General features: G+C 59.7%; 1 protein-coding gene across 5 annotated transcripts in view; it reads right to left on the bottom strand.

The window, feature by feature from the left end:
* Positions 1 to 408: 408 nt before the first annotated feature.
* Positions 409 to 20,028, bottom strand: part of CEP104 (centrosomal protein 104) — a 33,494-nt gene continuing 13,874 nt past the window's right edge. For 4 of the 5 annotated variants that reach the window (XM_049618211.1, XM_049618212.1, XM_049618213.1 and 1 more), the window contains 14 exons: positions 18,877 to 19,098; positions 16,957 to 17,151; positions 16,194 to 16,361; positions 15,426 to 15,599; positions 13,680 to 13,856; positions 10,932 to 11,138; positions 10,453 to 10,569; positions 8,360 to 8,399; positions 8,101 to 8,167; positions 7,454 to 7,562; positions 5,254 to 5,392; positions 5,025 to 5,092; positions 1,850 to 1,934; positions 409 to 913 (listed from right to left, as the gene is read on the bottom strand). In XM_049618211.1, the coding sequence (XP_049474168.1) occupies positions 798 to 913; positions 1,850 to 1,934; positions 5,025 to 5,092; positions 5,254 to 5,392; positions 7,454 to 7,562; positions 8,101 to 8,167; positions 8,360 to 8,399; positions 10,453 to 10,569; positions 10,932 to 11,138; positions 13,680 to 13,856; positions 15,426 to 15,599; positions 16,194 to 16,361; positions 16,957 to 17,151; positions 18,877 to 19,098 (1,884 nt within the window). In that variant the 3' untranslated portion in view covers positions 409 to 797. The remainder of the gene's footprint in view (positions 914 to 1,849; positions 1,935 to 5,024; positions 5,093 to 5,253; positions 5,393 to 7,453; positions 7,563 to 8,100; positions 8,168 to 8,359; positions 8,400 to 10,452; positions 10,570 to 10,931; positions 11,139 to 13,679; positions 13,857 to 15,425; positions 15,600 to 16,193; positions 16,362 to 16,956; positions 17,152 to 18,876; positions 19,099 to 20,028) is intronic. The other variant, XM_049618215.1, reaches the window with a different exon arrangement.

Below are 20,028 nucleotides of genomic sequence, written 5' to 3'. Positions count from 1 at the left end.
AGGACAATCGGTGGAGAGGCGGGTCCTAACTCTGTTCTAGAACCACAGGTGTGGTTCTAGAAGGAAGGAGCTGGAAGCACCGGGAGGAGAGCCCTGATGGAGCCACAGGGCGGCAGGCTGGGCTCCCAGGGGCTGCAGCTTGGGGTCGGGCGGGACCCAGCACTCCGCACGGTGGCAGGGGTGGGGGTCGGGGGGGAGGGGCCCTAGCGGGGCAGGTGCTGCAGGGGGACCCATGCGTGGCGACCGCAGGTTCGTCTTTCCCTCTCGTGACAGCGGGAGGTGCGGGGTCCGCACACAGTGGGGAGGTGCGCTGGGCGGGGGCCGGCGCCCGCCAAGATCCGCGCGGCCCAGTGAGCCAAAGCCCTGCAGAAATTCTGCCACGTGAGAGAGAGACCGACGTGCACGAGGTTTACAGCGAAGCCTTTATGGAAACCACTCCAAGCGCTTGAGGAGAGGGCGCTCTGCTCGAGGACACCCGTAACCTGCTCACCCGACCCGGACAGGGAGGTCGGTCCCCTTCAAACGGAATGGCTGCTCTTCTGGCGACGGCGGCCTCGGAGGCCAGAAGCCTGGTGGCTTCAAACCGCGGTGAGCTTGGTCTGAGCCCCGGACGCAGGCTCTTGCGTCAGCCCCTCACAGGGAGCGGCAGGTGAGGACAGCAGGGCCACGAGCGGAGGGACGGCGGGGGCGGAGCACAGGGTCGCCACGTCCAAAGGCGGATCTTAGGAGAGACGGTTCGCAATCAAGAAACTCGCTCGGTCCCTCGTGGGGACGAAGGAGACAGAATGTGGGTCACGTCACCGCTTTGTGTACGTTCTGCCGGAGCTTTTGTTCAGTCCCTTTGGGGTAGGGATCTTGCTTCCGACCTTGGATGCAGAGGTCCCTGATTTGGTCGTGGCTGGGCCTTTACCTGCTGGACACACAACACACAGGCCCCGTGTCAGCAGGGAGGCTAACACACCAACAGAGCGCCAAGCCACAGTGAGGGCATGGCGGCCAGGTGTCGTCAGGCCCTGGGGAGAAGCAGAGCGCCAGCGGGGTCTGCAGGGGGCAGCACAGCGGCCACTCGGTCCACAGGCGGCCCGGCTGAGCGGGGCACGTGTGGGAGCTGGCTGCCGGGCTGAGGAGCAGGGCTCGTGCGTCCCCAACGGGCTCAGAGGAGACGCCTGGCCCGAGGGCGGGAAGAAAGAGAACTTGCTCATTTACCCGGGTGGCTGTAGAGACTCAGCTCCAGAAACGAAGAAAACGAGCAGCCACGAGACTACAGCTTCGCTTCCAGGCTGAGTCGCCCCGGGCAGGCGCTCCCTCCAGGTGCCCATATTCCCTCCGTTATGAGAGAGGTGGCAGGGTGCGGGGTGGGGGGGGGGGGGCGTCAGCCACACTCAGCCCTCGCCGGGTATCTGGCAGGTGGAGCCCAGATCCCACATCCCGTCACACTCGTTTTTATTACTCTCTCACTTATTAACGCCCCTGAAGTAAGAACGTCCGTCCAACGGTTTTTCGTCAGGAAGAATTTTCTAACGAAAAACGTCCTGCTTTCCTGTCGGCGTTCTCAACCTAACACAAAGTAGCTGCAATTACAATTTACGAGGCAGGGAGCGGAGATGTCTGTGAGTCTGCTATCCGTCTGTTTCCGAGCGCTCTGCTTTGGCGATGCAGAGAACCGGGAGCAGGGGCATGTGCCCGAAGGACGCGGCGGGAGCCCTGAGGCAAGAGCGTGGTGCTGACGACAAGAGGTCTGGGCACACATCAGCCTACTCGCTAAGGGAGGGAAGCACGTCCGTGTGACCCCAGAGGTGCGGGGGCCCCGCCACGCGGCACCCACGTGCAGCAAGGCCCCAGACCTCACCTGGCGGCAGAGCCTTGTGCAGCACGTGCGTCTTGCGCAGGTTCATCGTGCAGCCGGCGGGGCCCATGAGGTGAGCCTTCCACGCCTGGAACAAAAGAGGAGGCACACGCCGCGTCAACCAGGCGACCGAGAGGGAGCAGACGAGCTGAGCTCCTGTCAGAGCTGAAACCAGAGGCGGCCGCAGCTCCCAACGTGGCCGCATCTCACATCCTGGCGCGGCACGCGGAGCCCCTCGGTCCTCGTCACCTCCGAGCACGGCGCGCTCGGACTGTTGTCACATAAGCACGTGCACGTGTGTGGATTCGGGGAGTACACGGGGCAGGGTGACCTCCAGGAGCGGGGAGTGGCCCCTGGCTGCCAGCCGGCAGAAAACAGGGACCCCGGTCCGGTAGTGACAGAAGAATTCTGCCGGCACTGGGGGAGCTCGGGAGACCCCCTCCCCGCCCCAGCCGGGCCCATGGATGAGAACGCGGCCCAGTCGACGTGTCACTGCGGCCTGGTGACTCCTGGAGCAGAGGACCCGTTCAGTTGTGCCCACGACTCCTGCCCCACAGAAACTGACATCATAGAAGGATGTTTGAGCCGCCAAGCGTGTGGTGACTGGCTGCAGGCATGGACCGCTGAACCGAGAGCAAGCAGAGAAGTCCGAGAGGCCTGCTGACGGCCTTGGAGCCGCGAGCTGTCGGACGCCGGGGGACACAACTGCCAGGAGGAGAGGGGCTGAGGTCCGCATCGCACGGAGCAGGAGATGACAGCAGCCACACACAGGGACCGGGTGTCCCGTGACAGCTAGTGTCACGGTAGAAATCAGACCCCGGACACAAAGCCTGAGTTTCACACGCGAACGGAGAGAAGGCGTGTGCACGTGAGGACTACTTACACGACTTTTAAAAGGGAAAACCGCTAAAAACGGCCCTGTTAGGAAGGAGGGGTGGTGGGCAGGGGCAGGCACTGCAGCTGCTCTCTGTTCTTCTGTGCATATGTCCCATTTTACAGACTTCAGAACTGGTCGAGTGTTTTATATAATTACAGGACTTAATTTTACCCCCCCCCGCCCCCCCGAAAACCAAATACACAATAAAGCAAGTGACCGTAAACGCACTGTGGCCGTGAAACAGCTCGTGGACCCCCCACCGCCAGGGGACACGGAAAGGATGTGAACAGGGACTCGCGGCCCCGAGTTTGGGCACTGCCGCCAGGCACGTGCTGCATGTGGGGTCGCGCAGTGCGCGTGCACGACGGGCGGCAGGCGGGTCTGGCATCTCCGGGGCTCTGAGAACCCAACCCTTGGGCTGGGGAAAGGGGACACCGGGAGACACAGGATGCGTCGGAAATGTTGGGCTGAACTCACGAGGTGGTCATGTCAGCATTTTCACCCGGCTCCGTCCACCGGGAAGGCCAGCGACAGTGACCAACTCGGTGGCTGTGAGCACGGGAGACACCGATGCTGTTCTAAAATATCCATTTCCACCGGAGGGAGCCCAGGTCCGGGGCCGGCCTGGGCAGGGTCAGCATGGAGCGGGCAGAGTGTGACAACAGCCGGGGGGTGCCGAGAACACCGGGGTCCGAACAACAAGGCCAGGAGCCCGTCTGAGAGGCCGCGCTTGGCCACAGACCAGGCGACTCAGGCCTCAGAGAGGCTGCAGGACACCGGTTGAGTCTGCGTGTTTACGACACTAAGGGACACGCTGGTGAGCGGCTTGCTCCTGTGCAGCCCGTGGACCATGCGGGAGGCACACACGTTCTCGCCCGGGGCCGACTGCAGGGCAGAGGGAGGAACGCTTCTCTCGGAAGCGGCGGCCCAGCTGACGACTGCAGGGTGGCAGGCTGGGCTGTGTGGACCTGACGGTCCCTGACGGTCGTGGGATGTGCCCGGTCACGGAAGGGCGGGCCACTGGCTAAGAAGCGGCTGCGGGCAAGTCTGAGGTTTAAACGGACCCGGCCTACAGAGCCAACCGCGATTCACAGGAACCGGGCGGGAACGACCTCTTAACGGTGCCGGGAGGGAGGCCATCCGCAAACTCAGCCCACGGGAAACCCAGCCCACGGGAAACCCTGCCAGGCAGACCGCTTCTCACCAAACTCTAAAACAGAGCACACGGAGGAGGCTACTTAGAAACACATCCAGCAGTCTCCACGTGCGGCCTCCGCGGGGGCCGGGACACTGACCCCGAGGGGAGGCTGGGGGACGCTCTCGAGAGCGCCTCCACGAGCACTGTTTCCGGAGCCCCACGGCAGAGCATTTCCAGAGGAAGCGACGTGCCGTCTGGCTGCACCTCAGCGTGGCCTGGGCGGGGAGCCGCAGCTGGGTGCAGATGAGGCAGGGGTGGCTGTGAGCCCACGGCCACGCGAGCCGGCGATGGGGCGTGAGGGGTGCCTGCGGGCCCCTCTGCTCTGCCGCGCACTGTGTTGTGTATCTGACGTTTTCTGAGAGAGGGACGACGGGCCTGGGACGACGGCATGGGCACAGGGCCGTCTGCTACGTGCTCTCGGAGGTCGAGGGCGAGCTACAGAGCACGGCTGGGTCTGAGCCGTCTCGTGGGCACATCCCAGACGGCTGGGGCAGGGAGAGCCCGCGGCGGGACCCGTGGGGAACTGCAGGTGCAGCGGCTAAGGGGGCTGGAGCGGAAGCGGTGGAGCCAGAGGCAGGTCCCCAGGACCGCCCTGCCTGGCACGTGGAGGACATCGCCACTGTCGTGTCAGCTGAACCACCGACACGAGCCTCAGACCTGCTCTGGTCAGAGCAGGGGGCCCAGGGAGGAGGGGGGCGGGAACCGGAAGCCAGAGTCGCCGGCGCCGGGGAAGGGAGGAGAGCTGGCAGTCGTCTGCGAGGTAGAACCCCCCAACTGCACTGGGCTGGACGGCAGTAATGAGAAGAGACCCGCACGTCTGGCCCAGACGCCACTCAGGGCCCCAGCGCACAGAGGGGTGCCGCGCCTAGACAGAGGCGAAAGCCCCTCGCGCTCGCCCACCCAGAGCTGAGGCCCCCGCAGAGGGTCCAGGCGCTACGGGAGGGAGAACTCACGGGAGACGGCAGGTGACAGAGTGTCAGGCGGACCTGAAGCGGGACCGGGGTGCTCCCCGAACACTCACGGTCCCCCACCCACGGCCCAGCCCCGACAGCCTCGTCGCCGTGTCAGCCCCGGGTAGGGTCACGCTCGAGTTAGGTCCTCACCTCCTCCCCCGGTGAGAAGTTCTCGTGGCACAGAGGACAGCGGTTTGCCAGCTTCTCCGGTTTGGCGGCTGAAACGGCATCAGCAGGACAAGGCTCAGCTCCTCCCGAGACCTGAGCCAGGAGCTATAGACACGGGGTGGGCCAGCCCTCCACGCGGGGCCTCCCCAGGCAGGGCCCGGGGGCACAGTGGGCACCGAGGGGTCTGGGCGGGGGCCGAGCAGGCACTCACGATTACAATCCTTTGCTTTTATGTGTCTGGGCAGCTCTTCCTTCAGAACAGCCTCGTTGCAGCGGTAACACTTTCCAAACCCGTCTTTCTTGTCGCATTCTGTCAGCAGGTGCTCCGTCAGGCTGGAGATCTCGACCACCTGCATCCAGAAATGCAGAAGGAAGCAGGGTGCTGAGCGCACGGGGCGCGTGCGGCCCCACCTTGCACTTGTTCCCCAGGGCCGGAACACGCACAGCTCTTCTCTCACTTGGTCCTGACCCCGCCGGCCCCAGGGGGCTTCCTCGGGCGCTCGCTATACTCTGATGAAGACCCGGTGCCCCCCCGTGTGTCCCTCCTCGTGTTATGGTGGTAGCGCACAGAGGACACTGCCAAGGGGGGGGGGACGGAGGAGCGACGGCTAACCCCCGCAGCACACGCAGGAAGCCGCGGAACAGCTTAGCCGTGTGGCCTCTGGTTCAAATCCCGCCTCCCTGTTGCTTGTAAGAACGTGCAGAGACGGGGTCACAAAAAGACTGTTAGGAGAGTCTCTCACCACCCAGGCACGTTCAGCAGGAGTGACCACTATGCATGGACTCATACACCTGCTGGGAATCCAGCCACCAACACGGGCTGGGAGTTGGGGGGAGGCTAGAAGTCTGCACTGCCAGGCTGTGGGGGGTGGGGGGGGGGCTCTGTCTACTTGAGAGCTGCTGTGTAGCCTGCAAGAGCCCCAAGGTAGAGGCCAGAAGTTCATTCTCCTCCTTTATTAAAAGGAAGGCCTTACTGCATCAGAGGAGACCTGCAAATCCGGGGGTGGGAGTTTTCTTAAACAAGATACACAACGCGTAAACCACGGGCAAGAGGAACAAGGCGGACAGCGTTTAAACTTAAAAGACACGCTGGGGTGACAAACAGGCCAGACCCCAAGCGGGAGAGGGCAACTATGGCACCTGGGGCTGGCCAAGGACTCCGGTCTGTGCACCTGAAGCGTGACTACAGATCAGTAAAGCGGGACCGGCAACTCGATTCAAAACGTGAGCAAGAGACTGGAAGCTATTTTATACAAGAGGGCACTCGGGTGGCCGAGAGACGGATGGACAGGGGCCGCACCTCACTGTGGGCAGGAACCACGGAGCTGGCGAGGATGTGGCACGGCCCCCCACGCCCTTAAGACCCCTCCGGAGCACGGCCTGAGTCAGCCCCGCAGCCCAGCGCTGGCTCGCCCAGCCACTCCGCCCCCGGGGGTGCACCCAGAAAGGCGCGTTCGCAGGCGCCCTGGGAGCGGATACAAGAATGTCTGTGGCAGCGTTACTCGTGATAGGCTCTAACCGGACGCAACCTGAGTTCCAAAAACAGTAGGATGGAGGGATGAATTGTGCACTGCTCAAACAACGGAACACTATAAAGCTGGAAGACCAACCTGACATAAAGTAGGTACATTTTGTAGGGTTCTATCACGTAAACCCGAAACGCAAGCAACACTAACTTGTGGTGTCAGAAATCAGGATGGTGGGGTGACTCAGGGCGGGGGGAGGTGGTGCACTTTGAGGGGCCTGGGTGCTGGGGACACGGGTGTGTTATTTTGTGGGGGCCCCGCGGGCTCTCACACTCATAGCTTTGCGGACGGGCACCTTCTGTCACGTGCTTCGCAGATGCCGCGTTCTCTGGAGACGGAGGGGCTGCGGCGACCCTGCACTGACGGGGTCATTCGCCACCACTGTCCCAGCGGCATTTGCGCACTTTGCGTCCGTATCACATTTCAGTCATTCTTGCAACACGTCAAACGTTTTCACTGTCGTACGTGTGACGGTGACCTGTGATCGGCGAATAGGACTTTGCCAGAAGCCCAAATGCCGGCCAGCGTTTTTTAGTACGTGTGTGATGCACGCACGTCCTTTTTTAGGTGCGGCTCATACGCTGGACAGACCACAGGCCACAGCACACGTAGCTTCCCCGCGCCCCGGGAAGCCACGAAGGTCACGTGACTCGCTTTCTTGCGCCCCGTGTGTTCCCGGGGTGGTCCGGAACGGAACCCCGCCGCTGAGGTGCGCCTGCACGTTTACGTACGTGGGACACGGCTCGCTTAAAATAGCGGAAAACGTAAGAAAACGGGGTGACAGCCATCCAGCCACCTTCCCCGCAACTTCTCCCCGGGGAGCGCTACACGCGGGGCGGGTCTGTGAGGGGCCGTGGAGGGGCCGCGTGCGGCCGGGCGCCTGACCTGCCTGCAGCAGGCGCATCTTGTCAGCATGAGGCAGCGCTTCCAGTAGTGGAGGTCCAGGCCCTCCTCCGTGAAGGACTCACTCCTCTCCCCACAGAAGATACATAAACTGAAACGAGACAGGAGCGAGAGATGAGGCGCGGAGGGGCCTGGACGCACGTGCGCCCTCGCCTTCCCTGGGCGGCCCCGCTGCCCTGGCCGGAGGCTCCGGGGGGTGGGGGGGCACGCGGCCCACTCGTTTGACACAAGTCGGCTTCGGGTCCCACAAGTTCTAACCCACCGGCACAATCAGGCAGAAACTAACTCGCATCGGAAAAAAAGGCAAAGACGTTCTACTGAAATTCCTTGCACATGCGCTGTGGCGGTGGCACAGGGGACGTGCTTCGCTGTTGTCACATCTGGTACCTTTAACAGCCCTCTGACAATCGGCCGCCAAGCAGTGTTGGGTAAAGTGCGGGGAAACCGGACACACCCAGAGTTAAGCCCGTCAGCGTGGAGGGCAATTTTCCAACTTGTACAAATGAGCGACGCGAGCCTATCAGCCCACAGGCTCGCAGTGCGCTGGGGCGAAAATATCTACTGAGTCGCGTTTTATGTGGCCGGTCCCTTCCATCTCTATACACCGGGCTGAGGATGACCCCACGCACTTATCTAAGTAGTGAGCGGCTGGGACTTCTGGGGCAGGACGTGCGGCTGCCTTCCCTCCTTCCGTGTCTGAAATGAGAAAGAAAAATGGAAAAAAAAAAAAAAGGTTATTTTTTAAAATGACCTTTTGTAGAAATTATTTTCAAAGTTTTAGTAACCAGTTTGGTGTGAAATACACTTAAAAGCACGTGAGTTAACAAAGGTCGTACAATGTCCCGCCCTCCAGTATTTGCTGAATGGCCGAGGGGACCGAGCACCTACCCTGACTGTCTGCCTCCAGCGTGGGGCCTGCCGTCGTCTCCTAAGACACAAGAGCAGAAAGGTCAGGGACAAATGGCTGCACAGTCTGTCCAGGGTGTTTTGACCCTGAAAGCAAATTCTTCTGTTTTCAGACTCTCTTTTTTCTTTTTTTTTTTAACGTTTATTAATTTTTGAGACAGAGAGAGACAGAGCATGAGCAGGGGAGGGGCAGAGAGAGGGAGACACAGAATCGGAAGCAGGCTCCAGGCTCGGAGCTGTCAGCACAGAGCCCGACGCGGGGCCTGAACCCACAAACCGTGAGATCATGCCCTGAGCCCAAGTCAGATGCTCAACTGACTGAGCCCGCAAGGCGGCCCTGTTTTTAGACTTTCTACCAACAAGTAACACAGCTCTGTGAGCTCCCAACGCCCAAATATGTGCCTTCCCCTCTCAAGTCCCTGCCTCAGGCTCCTGTCCCTGCTGCTGCTCCCCTGCCCTCGCCGCTCCCCTGCTCCCTGCTGGCTCTCCAGCAGCTCACCTTGGTGCTGTGAGCTCTGGGCAGCACGTGACCGTTGCCCTGCCCTGTGGATGCCCAGGGTGCCCCTCAAACGCCATTTCCTCAGCCGTCTCCCCTTTCCTAGCTGCTCATGCTAGGGGCGCCCTCCCCGGCCCCCCAGCTCGACACCCCCCTGTGTGGATGAGCAAGCGTTCAGCCTTCTCTCCCTGGGGGTCCCAGGCCCCGGCTTCTCCTGACCAGGCCTAGCAGCTGCCCCGCCCACCCTGTTGTGGACGAGGCTCCAGTGCCCCAGGTGCAAACTGGGGCACAAACCGGGAGATCTGGGCTTCTCCCTCTCCCCCCACGCGACCTCCACGAGCCCACCGGCGAATCGTAGGCTGCACTTCACGCAAGCACAGCCCACCCTCCTAGCTTCTGCCCGCACGGTCCTCTCTCCAGGCCGGGGGCACTACTCAGGAGTCCTCCTGCGTGAAGGCTGGTGGCCCCGTGAAGGCCTCGGAGAGCAGATTTACTCTTGCTTGAAACCCTCAGACAGCTTCCTGAGTCACTCAGCTGTCCACTCAGCTCGTTATCTTCGGTGCCCTGTGGGCCAGCCACCCGGCTCCGGCCGCCCCTGAGGGCCCCTGGTGCTCAGGCTCGGGCTCTGGCCTCCCGTCGCCAGGCGTTTCCCAAGACAAGCTCCACGAGAGGCCCCCCGGAGCAAGGTGCCAGGCGGCAGTCCCTCCTCCGAAGCCGCTCCTCTGCTCTCCTCTGCGGTCCCCCACTCTCTCTCACAAGCTCCCTGAGTATCTGGATTGCTGTCGGATGCCGCCGAGAGAGGACAGGGTCCCTGGGGATGGGGACTTTTGTCTGTTCTGCTCTCTGGCACACACCGTCCCCAGCCCACTGGCGGACCCAAGGGATGAAGGTCAGTCAGAGCAGCACTGTTCGTGGCAGGGACGCTGCTGGGCACCACGCCCTGGAACCTTCTCTCCCGCACAGCTGACACTTCACGCTCCTCCGTGGCTACTGCCCACCCCCTCTCCCCCTTTCTTTCTTTTAGAGAGACGTTCTTTCTACTCAAGGAACCGAATTACGAAATCAGTGGCATGCAGCCGGTGTTTATATCCCCCAAGCACCTCCTGACCCCCCCGTGGACGATGTCCCCCCGAGGCGGAGGACCCGGGGCTCCCTGAGGTGGAACGTCTACCTGAACCCCCTCTTTTTAGTGCACGGTAATCACATCTTCACATTTAGCCATATTTTCCTCCTTTGCCCCTGAAGGAGGCCGGGAGCTCCGGAGGGGAAATGTCCTTGTACCAGGACCGTTTAGCCCAGAAGTTTCCTCTCTAGGAAACCTCCCCCCAGGCGGCTGTTTTTAGACTTCAGCGGCTACCAGCCGCTCGTGCCACCGCCTGGGAGGTGAAGAGTGGGGACCCAGAATCTAACGCAGAGCAGCTAGTGGGAGGTCCCTTTATTCACCCCCAGACTAGCTTTAGAAGCACTCTCAGCAGAGAACACACACAGCCACCCGCCCGAGGCCACAGAAAGTCACGCGAGCCTGCCGTGCGTCTGTCTGGGGGGCCGACACTCGGCGACCGGGGAAGGATGTGCTGACCTTGCCAGGCTGGACTCCGGCCTGAATTTCGGAGAGCACTGCCAACTGCCCTTGTAAAGCTTTAATTTCTTCTTTCTTTCGTTTTTCCGCTTCTTCTGTAGCCGCTTTTTTCTGTGCCTGATATGAAAATTATTTTTTCGTTAGAACAGCTTTTTAGGATGGTCTTCGAAACTGGGAGGGAATTACGGCATATCAATTACATCTCTTATATGTTAGAACGGTCGCTGACAATGTAACGAGGGTTCAAAGTAAATTCGCCAGATCAGCCTGAAAACATTTACTGGCAGATAAAATCGCCAATGTTCTCTCAGCTGTCGTTGCTCCAAAACTGCGGGTCTCACAGGCAGCAAGAGCAAGGGCCTGCACCTGAGCTCCCAGTGCTGGTTTCCTCTACGTGGAGCTCCTCTGTCACTCTAGTTGGGGACCAAATAAGCCCTTCGGTACAGGATCAGATCACAGCTTCACACAAACTAACGTACCTTCGTGTCAGCATCTGTTGGTCTGCCGTCTATTTTAGCAAATCCGTCAAAAATTGTTTTATAGAGAACGTTCTTGCGCGTGGTGTTGTCGTCTGGAGGGAGGTACTCTAGAATAAAAGCCCGGTGCTGTTTATACATGTCCAAAATAATTCTAACCGCTGTCTCTCGAACCTCATACACTCTGTGCTCCAGGGCACTCACTGAAAACTAAAAATAAAGTTGGGAGGGGTTCTTGTGGTTACTGATTCTTACAATAACAGTATTTTTTCCAGCATAAAAGAAATAAAGGCACATGACGAGAATTCGAAAAACAGACCACCACCCACACGATTCCATTATGACAGAGAGTTTCTCACCGTGTGGGTCTCACACACGCGATTGAACTCTGGTCGTATACGTAACTTTGTTTTGCTCTTTTCCACTGAACACACCAACAAGCATTTGTTTAGGTTACAACCTTCCATAAACTTCACGTTAAACATTACAAAATATTCCAATCACGGAGGAGAGCAAAGGTGATAAGCTTTACACGTCCACCATCCACATCACCAAACTGTAATTCTGCCGTGTCCGTGTGGGACCTCTGTCTTTCAGAAGCAAGGCACCGCGGTGATGGCGTGAGTCCCCCGTGGAAGCCTCCTGGGCCCGCTGTCCTCCCGTGCTCCTCGGAGGCGTGGCTCTCCCGAGGCAGGCCTGCACGCTCCTTCCCGTCCGCTAGTCCACTGGCATCAGTGTGCGCGTACCATGGTGTGTTTAATGTTTTAAACAGCATCCTGCGCTTATCTGTCTGGAGCTTTCTTTCCCTGCTCGACACTCCTCTGTCAAGGACGCCCATCTGTTTGGGCCGCAGGTGCTGTCACGGGGACCTGTGGTGACACGTTCACCCCATCGCAGACTGGTGTTGCTGCGACAGTGGACCGACACCTCCCCGTGGTGGTCTGGGCGCCAGGCTGCTCACTTCCCACGGCGTGAGCCTGGCCACAGGCTCTTTGGTTTTACCCCAGAGCCTGCCTGCCCCCCACCGCCCCCCGGAGCGGCTCGCCCCCAGGTCTCCTCCCTTCCCCACTCTCTTGTACTCCCTCCCTGACAGCTCCCCAACCCCACCGGGGCTCCGGTCCATTCCTGCACCCACTACCGTCTCCTCCTGTCTGTCACCTCCCTCCAGCCGTCCCTGCCCCGGGCGTCCAGCCTGGACAGTGCGGTCCATCGCTAGGTCACTTCCGGCGTTCATGCACACCCTTAGAGGCTGGGACCCCGTCTTCTCCTGCGTAGTCATGGGCAGACTTGAGGCACGTGCTGACCGGCCACCCCAGGTGTCACGGGGACCCCAGTGCGCAGGGCACCGACTGTGGCATTTCCAGTCACTTCACCTTCTCAGACGTCCAGGGGGCGTTTCATATTCCTTCTTGTCTCTTGAACCTCTGCCATCGGGTCTGGCTTCCGTGAAGCCCATGTGTTCCCTGCTCCACACGCAGCCAGCCCACCGAGTCTTTACCAGAGCCACTCGGGACTTTGCTCCTGCGGTAACTGACCCCTCCTTCCCACTTCTGTTCGTTTCTTTCTTCTTTTCCTTCCATCAGGGTCACTCCTTCCAGCATTCAGACGGACCCGAATGTGGCTACGGGCTCGACAGGCCAGCCTCCTTCTTCAGTGCACACAGCCGTGACACCCTTCCCAGGTCCTGTGTGTGTGGGCCACTGCGATCACAGGAAGTGTGCCGGGAGCAGCCTGGCCCATAAGGACATCCTCACCACCCTCTAGTCGCTTCCTTCATTCAGTGACCTCCCAGGTTGTGTGTGAAAGCTGGTGGTGGCGACCCAGGAGGAAGCGGCGGCCCTGAGGGCCTGCGTGGGCCAGAGCGCCATCTCTCCTCCAGAAGTAGGACTGCAGGGGAGAGCCGCGGGCACCGCCCCCGCCAGCTTCCAGAACCGATGCTGACGTTGGCACCGTGGAGCGGGGCGCCCGTAACAGGAATTTAAGTGTGCGGGGCAGGCTCCAGGCTCTGTGCTGGGGAGCACGGAGTGAACGTGGGGGCGAGAAACATGGAGGTCCCCGTGGCCGCGGGGCTGCTGCCGCCAGAAGTGGTGGAGGCGGCTGGGTACTGTGTATGGGGGCTACCACCGGCTGCCCCTGGCATTTGTAGAAGAAGAGACAGGAGCTCAGGAGCGACCACTGATGGCCAACAGACTGCAAGTCGAAGCTCCTACGGGATCCAGACACGCGGAGTCCACAGAGGAGGGAGAGACGGCACTGAAATCACGCCGCAGACCCTGCCCTCCGGCACCGACAGGAGCGAGTACGGGCGGCTGCGGGGGCTGCACCGGGCACCGTGTGTCCGCGTCCGGCCAACACGCTGGTGGCGTGCACGGAGCTTCCGTGCGGACCATGTGGCACCAGGGACGCGGGGCCTCTGCTGTGGCCGTTTCTCTCCAGCGGCTTCTTAGTTGCACTAGGTTGTCCAGGCAAACTCCCTGCACTTCCGTAAACCTGACGTTCTTGCGGACTCGGCATCCACCTCTCTGTGACCTGTCCACCGCGGCCAAGATCTGTACAGACCAGTTACCGACTCGGGGCATAGCCAACAGCAGGGAGACTTTTGGTGCACTTGTTTGTGACATGAAACAGTGACTGTCTTTCTGAGGTCACGCATTCGTTCGTTCGTTCAACAAGCAGTGACCGGACACCCACCGCACCCCAGGCCCCCCTCCCGTGCGGAGGCCACGGCAGCACACACACAGGTGCACTTACCTTCATCACGTTATCGACGGTGAAACCCGTGTTCCCGGTGCCCAGGTCTCTCAGGAGCCGGGCCAGGAGGTCCATCTGACTCATTGCCAGATGAGCCGAAGAGTTGGCTTTTAACGGCTGTACCAAGTAAGGTGGGATAATCTGGAGAGACCTAACTTCCTTAAACAAGGCCATTTCCTATAAAAACCAACAGAACTTGTTAATTTTTACTGGAAAACGCTTGAGGCCACTTAGTATAATTTAGCATGATCCTCCAAATATGCTCGTGTTTCTATTCGAGGTGTACTGATTAAAAATAAAACCCTAAAGGAGCCTGTGCGGCTCAGTCAGTTGAGGGTCCGACTCTCGATTTCGGCTCAGGTCGTGATCCCAGGGTCACGGGATTGAGCCCCGTGTCGGGCTCTGCGCTGAGCGTGGAGGCTGTTTAAGATTCCCTCCCAGCCCCTCTGCCCCTCTGCTCCTCTCCCCACTCACACTTGCTCCTTCTCAAAACAAAAACAAAAAACCCTAAAGCATGAGAAATAAAACCATGATCACCCAAAGATAAATGAAAGATTTCCACAAAATGTGATCGAAAACTTAAGATTTCTCTTCTCAGGATTTCCCAACTTTAAGAAAAAGGTTTTCTAATTTCTAAAATTCTCAAAGAAATGAGTGCTGTGCTACTATTTAGGAAACGTCAACTGAGAGCACAGCAGTCACAGACGGCTGGCGGACGGGGGCCTTGGGGGGCTCACAGGACAGCAGGTAAGTCCACCAGCAACAGACACGTCTTCCTGTAATTAATGTGCTTATCACTCAGCAACCAGACACAGAAAGAAAACGGTAAGACACTAAAGCATATGGGCTGCAATACAGAAAAAAATCCATTAACAGTCAGGAGGCCACACCACCTCAAACAGCCTCTGGCTTTTCCAGAAGTTCCCTTTAGTCCGGGCCCCTGAGGGACTCTGCCCACGATCACAGGTGCGTGGGCGGCCAACCCCGCCCACAGCTCGTTCACGGCCGGCCCTGCGACCTGCTGCTGGACGAGGGCACCGCACCGCGGCACCTCCAAACTACTCAGAAAGCAGAGGTCTTAAAAATGACTTCATGGAGGAAAGAGACGCTCTCATTTTCATCACCCCTTCTGAAAACCGCCATCTCCCCCAAACCGAGTCACAAGCAAGAGGGGGTGTCTTGTAGGACTTTGGCGTCACTTTTGCCGTATTAGCATAACTCCCCCCTCCTTTTTCATACTCAACAAACTCAAGTTTGTTACAGAAAATGAGATTCGTGGTTCTTCACACTAAAAAGGATCCCTCTGAGAATGTTGTGCAGGACCTTCGGGGCTCATAGACTTGCTGAAGCCCCAGCATGGACCTCGGGGCAAGAGCTCCCTCGGGATTTCCCACGATGCCTGGCCTGGAGGAGGCTCGTGTGCGGCAACAACACAACTACTTAGATTGAGGTCATTGCACATTTATCTCATCTCTTTGCCCCCAATTTCCTATTCTGGTTCAGCTTTCCGTCTAGTTTCACTAGAAGTTACCAGCGCGTGTCGACGCAAATACCAGACGAGCCAAACTATACTTCACCGAAGTTTACATCTAAGGCAAAACTCAGCTTTCAGAGCACAAGAGACGCAGGGCAGGGCGTCACGAAGGAGAACGGGTGACGCTCTTCCGGGAGACAGAACCTCGCAAGGCCCAACGGCTGCAGTGACACGCTTCTTTGCCGTTTCAAGCTTCACGGCGGCATCCGTACCTGGATAAAATTGGAAGCTATGACTCGGAGGCGAGCAGAGGAGTCTCCGGTCCTGGTGAGCAGAACGGGAACGGTTCTCTCCACACAGTGGGCCGTTTCGAGCTTGCTCAGCTTGTGTTTGGGAATATATTGTGTAATTATCATCTTCAGCAGTTTCAAAGAAGCCTGAAAGACCTAAGGAGAAAGTGGTAAAAGCCGAGGCACTCCTCTGACATTTACTGTGAACGATAAACACGAGCATCGTGTGGAACATCACGTGCTGCGGGGAGGGCCGCAGAGGGCGAGCTGAAAGCCACTTCCTGAACACAGCGCCTCGAGCTGGGAAGACACGTGCCCGCACCTCACGTGTCAGGAGGCACCCGCTTCGCCCTGGACGCCAAGCGCCTGACCTTCCTGCCGGGCCGGGGAAATGTGGACGGCGGTGCCGCCGGGCGAGCTCACGGTCACGGCCCCTGTGGGGTCGGGGGATTCGCTAACGGCCCCGGGCTCCTCGGGCTTGTGAAACATAAAAACGTCAACCGAGTGCCTGCGGGTCGCGGGGAGCCCGGCCTCAGCGGACGCTGCTTTAAAGAGCGCAGCAAAGCTGGTGCCATTCGAGAGCAGAACGCGTGGCCGGGCAGAGACGGACTCTGATGCCCTTCGCTGAGCACGCTTCGTGCCACAGAACCTTGATTCCCAGCGACACCCGTGGCCCCTCCCGGGCTACCCCGAGCCCCGGGGGCACCTCACCCGTACAGCCGGGGCCACTGAGGGGCGGAGGGGACTCACTGGGGTCACGAGGTCTCTGACGGCTCTCCTCACGAGGAAGATGGACGCTCGCAGAACGTTCTTCAGCTCCTCCTTGGGGGCTCCAGCGGGCATCTGCATCAGCTGTTTGCACAGTGCGAGCAGCGCGTCTTCCCGGTACGACCACGTCTTGGAATAGGCCCCAGCGACCTACCACAGACCAGAGGCTGCCTTACTCCGTGCAGGCGTTTCAGTGATGTCACGCCGCCCCCCAGGACCCTGCGACCCCAGCCTCTGTTTGTTCCGGATGGAGAAAAATCTCTCGTGAGAACAGAATTAATATGTACACTTAAACAATAATTTCTCTAACGCAGAACACCGAAGGCCTGCTAAAGTACAGAAAGTATCAGAAGTTCCGCCAGGAGAAATACTGTGAAGCTGGCGCCCAGGGGCCAGGGGACCAGGGAGAGGCCCACTGGGCTCATTTCAAGAGGAGACTGCCGTCCTCTGTTTTGTTTTGCCATCATCTCCCCCCCCCCCCCCCCGAGTTAGCAGGTGTTCTGGGAGGGGCAGGTTTTCAACACGGGCTCTGGCAATACTAGACAGTATCTTCAACACTCATTCATAAAATCTTAAGTTCTAGCTTACGCGTCTGCTGTTTTATGTAATTAATCATTATCAGAAGGCTTCAAGCGAACAACAAGGACAACAGGAAGCCAAGGACATCTCAGACACAGAGCCGTGGGCGCTTTCCCGCCCTCGTCCCTCCCCATGACCCGCGCCCACCCGCAGGCCCGCTCGTTACCAGGGCTTCTCCGAGCACGTCCACGGCAGGGCTGGCCTCTCTCAATGCCTTCTCCGTCAAGGGCTCCGGCTCCCCAGTGGCAGCTCCTCTGGGAGCCTCACTGCCATCCCAGTCACTCTTCTCTGGTTCCAGGGCCGCCGCAGGCTGCTTCCGGGCAGCAGGAAGGGGCCGCTCATCGTAGGGCACGGCCTGGAGCTACAGGAGAGGAAGGGCGGCTACAGAGCTCCGGCGGGGCTCCCCCACTGCCAACACCATGTCTACACTGCAGGCTTACTGCTCTGCGCTTACCTGGTCTGAACAACGGTATTTCGCTAAATATCAGTTTCATCAGATTAGGACAACTTATGCGACGGCAGGATTTAGTAGGAAAACTTAGACAGGGTCTCTATTCCTTTCCAAGTTCACTACAGACCTAACAACAAAGTGGCCCGAACTCCGCGTCAGTCGCTATTTACTGCTGGTAATTACAGTTCACAGGACATGAACTGACTAGGGTACAAGTCATTGTGTTTTCTTGACAAGACTTCTGTTTCTTTCCATACTTTATGACTTAGAAATAACGATCAGGCCTCATTTTAAACGTGCTTGTCATCCGGCAGACCTCTAGGAAGACGGGCGGCCCAGCCGAGGACCTCAGGGCAGCCTTCTGCTCTTCCTGCTGCTCCGGGCGGGCGCTCAGCCCCACAGGTGTTTGTCGGGCCCCTGGCCCAAGCAGTGGGCGACACGACTCCCTGCCTCCTGGGGCTTCATCCCCACGTGCAGACAGACACGCAACTCGACAAGTAAGTATGTAGCAGACTTCCGGAAAATTAAGTGAGAGCAGAAACTGCTGAGTCATTTCCCGAGGCAGGTGTCACCGTGACGCTTCACTCACACTTAATACCCACTGAGACATAAACGGGGGGTACACCGTGTGCGAGAATGAGTTTCTCATCTTCTAAAATCTACTCTGCTGTAAAACACGTTGATGTGGTAACAAGGGGCATGTTAGAGTATCATGTGCCGAGGTAGTAAACATGACTTAAAGCAACGAAGTTACAGACAAGGTGCTCCTGGGGAGGCAGCCACACCAGTGCCGTCCTCGCTGGCTTTCCTGGGCCTCAGGCCGCAGCAGACACTCCCCGTGCCCGCCTGGCGCCCTGCCTCCCCACCCAGAGGCCACCGGCCACACCGCCTGGCGCACGGACGGGAGCTCTGGCGAGGCCCTCCTCTGGTCCGTCACCACTTCTGGGCCGGCACGTGACGCATACGTTCAGGTGCGCACGGTCCCCTCGGACGGGACGCCGTGTGCACCTGAAGCCACGTGGCAGCTCCAGCCCCAGGGCGCCTCGGACCCACAGGAAGCAGAGTTGAGACAGGAAGGCAGCGGGCGTCGAGAACACTGCCCAGCTGCTGAATCAAACCAAGCCCGAACCTGCGCGGTCCCTCAAGTCCCTCGTTACTGAAGCCAGCAGGCCCCCAGTTTAGCCGGGTTTTCTGTTACCCACAACACAGAAGATTCTGGAAGCACGGTACCTTGCATGTGTACCTGACAAGCACATGACTCGTCCTGAGGGTCTACCGAAGGCAGCTTACATTAGGCTGCACAAACACTGTCTCATTTATTCCTGGAAGCAATCCTTCCAGCTGCTGCTTGCGCCTGCTTACAGGTGAAGCACAGGCTCCAGAGGCCAGCATGTCCCGGGCCGCCTGCGGTGGGAGGCCCGGCCGGTCCAAGTGCACACAGGGCCTCCCCGGGAGGGGTGATTACCTGCCGGCTGCTTAGGCTTCGGCACTTACGTCCCTGTCCTGGAACGCAGGACGGGCGGGGGCTGTGCAGGCATGTGCCCTGATCCCCGCACTGGGAGAGCCCGGGCACCAACGGGTCCTCACTGCGTGTCTCTGATCGCGCTGCACCCAACGTGAAACTGAGTTACCTACGTGGGTCCTGAGGTGAGGGTCCGCGGCGGGCGGGGCCTGGTCCGCTGTGGCGGGCTGAGGAGGGCCCAGGGGACGTGCTGGAGGCTTTTCCTGAAGGAAGGGCTCTGCACGCAGGCTTTCTGGGGCTCTGTCCTCTCGCGGTCGAGACAGCGCTGGCTGCTGGTGGCGAGGACTGCCAGAGTGTGCCAGGGGCTGCAGGGGCAGGTCAGGAGGCCTTTGCACCTGGGGAGAAACGGGACCCTTCATTCCCGGGGCTGCTGCCACGCCATTCCGGGGGGGGCGGGGGGGGGGCGCGACAGCTGAGGCAGGCCAAGGGGCCCCCAGTCCTGTCGCCCCATCTGACCCGTCTCTCGACGGCTGTGTGCACTACGGAAGTGGCGGCACGCCAGAGCGCCAGCGTGACCGCGAGCATACCGCCTGGGTCACTGCAGGGCGGAAGTGTGCGTGCACACCTGCCAGCAGAGACGAGGTACGTGGGCAGAGCGCGCCTGGCGAGACCCGAACCCGGCACGGCCGTGCGCTCCGCCCTGTGGCTGCGAAAGCGGGTGCCTCTGTGTCATCGTGACATCGGTTAGCTCGCGCTGGGCACGGAGGGAAGTGCACCGGACAATCTCCTTTGAGGTACGCCTCGTACATAGGGTAAGGAAACCGAGGCACAGGGTGGCCGAGGACTGGCCCTGAGATCACACCGCCAGCAACGGGGCCGGATCTGAGCCCGGATCTGAGCCCAGTAGTGCCGCGGCAGAGCGCACGCTCTCACACGGACTCCGTTGTGCGGCTCTGGGCCTCAGTTTCCTAGCCTGGGATGTGGGATGGACACCACTGCCCGTGTGGGCTCTAAAGGTCCGAGGCACGGCATCTCCCAGGAGACCGTCTTAACGAGCCGGGGCTGTCGGGACTGTTCACGATCGACGCTCCCGAGGCCACGAGGCACACGTGAGGAGGGCTGGCAAACGAGGAAACCGGGCTGGGGAGATGCGGGGAGATACGGGCCCCGGCCCGTTCCCCTCCTCCTCTCCCGTGAGTCTCACCGCTCGTGTCCAGCAGCACCTCCCACGGAGGCCGAGGGAGCTGAAGTCACCTATCTTTTCTTTGGATCTTTTAGTTAAGAAAGTTTTTTAAAGTTTTATTTTAGAAAAAGAGCACACGTGC

The sequence above is a fragment of the Panthera uncia genome (assembly GCF_023721935.1).
Source record: "Panthera uncia isolate 11264 chromosome C1 unlocalized genomic scaffold, Puncia_PCG_1.0 HiC_scaffold_4, whole genome shotgun sequence".
In the NCBI taxonomy this organism is placed as follows: domain Eukaryota; kingdom Metazoa; phylum Chordata; class Mammalia; order Carnivora; family Felidae; genus Panthera; species Panthera uncia.
This window is presented reverse-complemented; position numbering and strand designations above follow the sequence as displayed.